The 4,957-nt window shown below is 36.5% G+C and overlaps 1 protein-coding gene across 1 annotated transcript in view; it reads left to right on the top strand.

Annotated features, from left to right (window-relative positions):
* Positions 1-695: 695 nt before the first annotated feature.
* Positions 696-4,957, top strand: part of manba (mannosidase, beta A, lysosomal) — a gene marked incomplete in the record, with an annotated part of 20,506 nt that continues 16,244 nt past the window's right edge. Inside the window, 4 exon segments of the mRNA XM_014018033.1 lie at positions 696-1,086; positions 2,678-2,772; positions 2,867-2,972; positions 3,054-3,227. Of these exon segments, the coding sequence (XP_013873487.1) occupies positions 880-1,086; positions 2,678-2,772; positions 2,867-2,972; positions 3,054-3,227 (582 nt within the window).

The following is a 4,957-nucleotide window of genomic DNA, read 5'->3' as shown; positions in this document are numbered from 1 at the left end:
TTTTTATTATTTTTGTTTTGTTGTTTAGAAGCCAGTAGACGAGCAGTTTTTATGCCCACTTGAACACAAATCTTGTAGCCCTAAAAYGTTGATACAAAGCTAATGGTTGATGATCAACTTGTGGCTTTCTTTTTTTAGTTTTTCCTTCAATAAAGTTACTTCAACCATATGTTACAGTTTATGTTCTTTAATGTATTAAAAGATGATTTTATGCTTTCTAAAGGCCCTGTCACACCGTTTTAAACGTGCCAACTTGTGAACATTTTTTCCCCGTCCATCATGGCCTGCAAGTGATTTAGGTGATGTGGTTGCAAAGGGTTGATTTAACTAGTCTTAGGTGTTCAAATCCTCAATGCAATGCAAAAACAAACAAAAAAACTCACATTCTTACCAATTTTATGTATTTTTACTGTATATAGTAGATAAAATACATGAATTCTGATCATAACTGATGTTTGACCTACATAATGTTTAATGCATCACTGTCCTAAAATATTAATCATTTGTAGTTTGATAAATACTTACACATTTAAGCTTTTGATTTAAAAAAAATTCATGATGTTTTCATACATCTTATTTTTCGCGCCAAATCAGCTGACTGGCTACGCACCATTTATAACCCGGTTGACAAATTGGCCAGCCGGGTGGGCGGAGTTTGCGCCGAACGCCTCGAAAGAAACTTCCCTAACAGTTAGTCGTCATCTCTACCCGAATCATCATCCGGCGAACTGAAAATGAGTGCGCAATGCTGTCACGAGTGGAGGCTCACGTGACCAACAAGGAAATAAATACAACTCAGTTTGGGGAGAGAATAACACAATAAAAAAAAGATTTAATTTAGATTCGCGTACTTACGATGCGCCCAGAACACCGCTACTCATGACGCAGCGTTTGAAGCCTTTTCTTTGTGTTTTGTTCTGTTTGTTTTTTGGAGTTTTATCGGAATGTTCTCCATTAGCCTCGCAGCACCTGGAGCTAAGTTTGAACGGCAAATGGAGGCTGACGAGCTCCAACGGGTCGGTGTCGCTGGCAGCACAGGTGCCTGGCTGTGTTCACTCAGCTCTGCTGCAACAACAGTACATCCAGGTAGTSAGGACACTTACTACTATATCACTTTAATTCGACAACATATAACCTATTGTTTAAAATATAAATATATTTATCAGCTCTACAACAAGTTTTGAAGAATGTCAATCACTTTCTAAAAGTAACAACATTTTTGATGTAAAAGAAATGCTGCCCCTTTCCCTAGGACAGTGACCTTTGGTAGTCAGAGGTGGGCAGACATAAATACAGCCTAAAAATGAAGCCTCAAACAAATAGCCACTGTCTAAAGATGGTTATAGCTTGAAATTTTAATAAAGTGAATTTTCATGGTTTACCACCTTAAATATAGATTATAACAAGTTAATAACACCATTCAGTTACAGTTTTTGAACAGACTCTCTTGAGCTAAAATGTTAAACTCTATGGCAGTTTGTCCATGCTCAGTTTGTATTTTGTGGAGATTTTTTTTTGTGGGGGTGGGGGGTCTTTTGTATAGTAGCGTGAGGTAATTCAATGGGTGACTACACTTGACTTGTTATTAGGGTTGGGCAATATTGGCAAAAAAATTAATCATGATTAATTGTGGTATTTAGCCGATAACGATTAATTTGAAGATTAATCCCCCAGAGTCCCTGGACACCCTTGTATCCTAGTCACATGACCAATTTATAGGGAGAAAATTGGCTCTTTGTAAAAATCTGTTCCAAATTGTGTCAAAATTACAGACTTCAGGCTATACATCAAACTTTAAATTGTGTTGATGGATAAATAATTTACACAAATTTCTTTAATGTCGGTCATATTTGAATCAGAGAGGAACACCAAGCGGTTAGTCTGCCTGGTGGCATTAATCGTATTAATCTTCAAGTGCCAAAAATTAATCGATTAATGTTTTTCTGACGATTAATTGCACACGATACGATTATGCCCAACCCTACTTGTTATAATTAAAAATTCTGGATAAAAGATTTTGATTGCAAAATATTTGAAAACTTAAAATAAGTGATTTCTGAAGGAYATTTTGTAGAAATCATAGAACATAAACCTGTCTAAAAACTGTAGAAGATATCAAAATGACAGCTCTGTGATTCGTTTTAACTCTGTGGAGACTGCCTGAACTGTACAGCTCCAAAACGGGGTTGGATTTCTCATGAATCCCATTTATCTCCTATTTTAATTTATTTACCTTTTTTATTTGCAAATTACGTCTTCTGTGTGCAAAACTTACACTTAAACTGAAATAAATTGTAACTTAAGGCCCTGTCACACTAGACAACTTATGCCAACTTTTGAAAAACATTTTATGTCTAAATTGCTAATAAGTTACAATTTGATACTTTTGTTTGAATTACATTATGTACTTGCCGAAAAGAAGCTTCCTGTTGATTTTTTTAAATTCCATCTTCAGTGTCTTTAAAATGTTCAAAAGTTGGCATAAGTTGTCTAGTGTGACAGGGCCTTTAGTATTGCAGAGAGATGTGCTCAGTGTTGTTGCATCCTATGGACAAAAATAAATGTGTATTACATAGCACTGCATAGGTTATTTTTATTGTGTTCAGATTAACTAATTAATCTTTATTTAGAAAGTAGAAATAAACTGGAGCAGAAAATGTCACATTTTGTTTTGTAGGACCCATATTTCAGGTTTAATGACTTATCATACCGATGGATTGCACTTGACAATTGGACGTACTCGACTACATTCACTGTGTCTCCCCAAGTAAGGTCAGTATGTCTGTTTTTTTTTTTTTTGTTTGTTTCAGAGAAGCTTTAGTAGCCAGGAGGTGATCTACTCACTTCTGTCTTCTCTGCATCACAGGGTCAAGAAGAAGGTGCTTCTGGTTTTTGATGGTGTGGACACTGTTGCCTCCATCTCTCTTAATGGGATCGTCATCGGGAAGACGGATAACATGTTTYGTAAATATGTGTGTTTAAAAAAAACGTTCACAATGTGCAGTTTTTAAACTGATGTCAGTGAGCCATCTTTAACGTAGCGTGGTGTGTAGGACTTCTCAGTCAGTGGTCTGCTGAAGGACGGTGAAAATGTGCTGCAAGTTGGTCTGCTGTCTCCGGTTCTTTATGCCTSTGAGAGGAGCAGAGCTCATTCGTCCTACAGAGTGCCCCCCGAGTGTCCTCCGGATGTCCAGAAGGGGGAGTGTCACGTCAATTTTATACGAAAAGTAAGCTAAATACACTTTTGTATGAAAACCAGTAACATTTTTACCTTGCATCCAAATATTTAAATCAGTTTGAATGTGAAGGAATATTAAAACACATTTTAATCAATTAAATTTAATTCCAAATTTTAAAATCCATATAGTGGTAGGCTATATCAGTGGTTCCCAAACTTTTTATCTTCTGACCCACAAAATATCCATGGCAAAAACTTGTGACCCCAAATATTACTGGTCTGAGTACACGAACTTCATTAATAACCCTAAAAACACTGAATTTTTGACAATCTAAACAGCTTGTACACAAATATAAATATTTATTTATACTTATTTTGTTTTTTTAATAATTATAGGGAAAATATTACAGCAGCAATTATTTTATTAGCCTTTAAACTGATTTCTAGAGATTATCCAAGGTGCTTCATGACCCATAATTGGGTCCCAAGCCCAACTTTGGGAACCAAAGTGCASTGGTTCCCAAACTTTTCAGCTTTTGACCCACAAAATAACAGTAGCAGAGACCTGTGCCCACTTTTGGATGATAAACATTTGTATCAGGTCAACAAAACATGGGCATAGTAATATTTTTTATACTACATATATCCATTTTAAATATACTAACCTCACTCCTTTGTAACAACTAAGGCAAAAATGTCTAATTCAGAAAATCTTTTCAGGACCCCACTTTGATTTTTCGGGACCCCACTTTGGGTCCCGACCCCAACTTTGGGAAACACTGGGCTATAGGATGAATAGTTTTACTTTTAAGTAGGATATTTYCCCCTTTTTTTCAGCTGCTGTAATCTGTCCTTTTATGAGTTGTGACCTTTTTTTGGCAGTACACTAAAAATCCTACATGCAATAACTCACCCTCCATTTATTTTCTGCAAGCAAACAAGCCTGGGATGTGCATTTTCTACAAATACCAAAACTGGAAGAAAACACAATTTATTTATTCAAATTAGTAACAATTTTAGTGAAAGCTTAAGTTTAATGTCTTGGTTTAAAATCAAAGAATTCCCAAATAAGTGTTTTTGTCTTTGGTCACAAACAGCTGATTTCTACAGTGGTACATAGACTATAGACTTCCTGGTCCACACTTCTTCAAAACAACACCCTTAGAGACAGCTGAAAACTATGTCACTGATTCTCTGTTGAGCTGATTATGGCGAATGGTAAATCTTCAGCCTGTCACCCAACCATAACCCAAACCACTGGAAGATCTTGACCTGAATGTTGTGGAATCAATGGGCCTCATTCAAGAACCATTCATACGCACAGATTTGTTCTTAAGTTGTGCGTACGAGTGATTTAGGAGAATTGGTGGCATTCACCAATGTTTTCGTATTCTAAGATTTTTTTCAGATACGAACAAAATTTACGAGTGGTCCAGACCTGTCGTATATTTTACGTGCAGTTTTTCTGCTGTTATCCAGACGGGTTTTCTTCACTAATAACTTTATATTTTGTTAGTTTGAAGATATTTTGAGTGGAAAATAAATTACACTCCATAATTATGTTGACATGGCTATTCTGTTTGAATTAGAGTTATAATTTTAAATTTTATAATTTAGTTTAACAATATAAATTGTCCGTCCGGCCGGCTTATCCAGGATCGGGTCGCAGGGGCAGCAGCAGAAAGACCCCGCTCTCCCCAGCGACACTTTCCAGCTCATCCTGGGGGAGACGTTCCCAGGCCAGAGGGGATACATAATCCCTCCAGCGAGCCCTTGATT

This window comes from Austrofundulus limnaeus, unplaced genomic scaffold (assembly GCF_001266775.1).
Source record: "Austrofundulus limnaeus strain Quisiro unplaced genomic scaffold, Austrofundulus_limnaeus-1.0 Scaffold181, whole genome shotgun sequence".
Classification (NCBI taxonomy): Eukaryota; Metazoa; Chordata; class Actinopteri; order Cyprinodontiformes; family Rivulidae; genus Austrofundulus; species Austrofundulus limnaeus.
The sequence above is the reverse complement of the archived record's forward strand: the minus strand, read 5'-3'. Positions and strand labels throughout refer to the sequence as shown.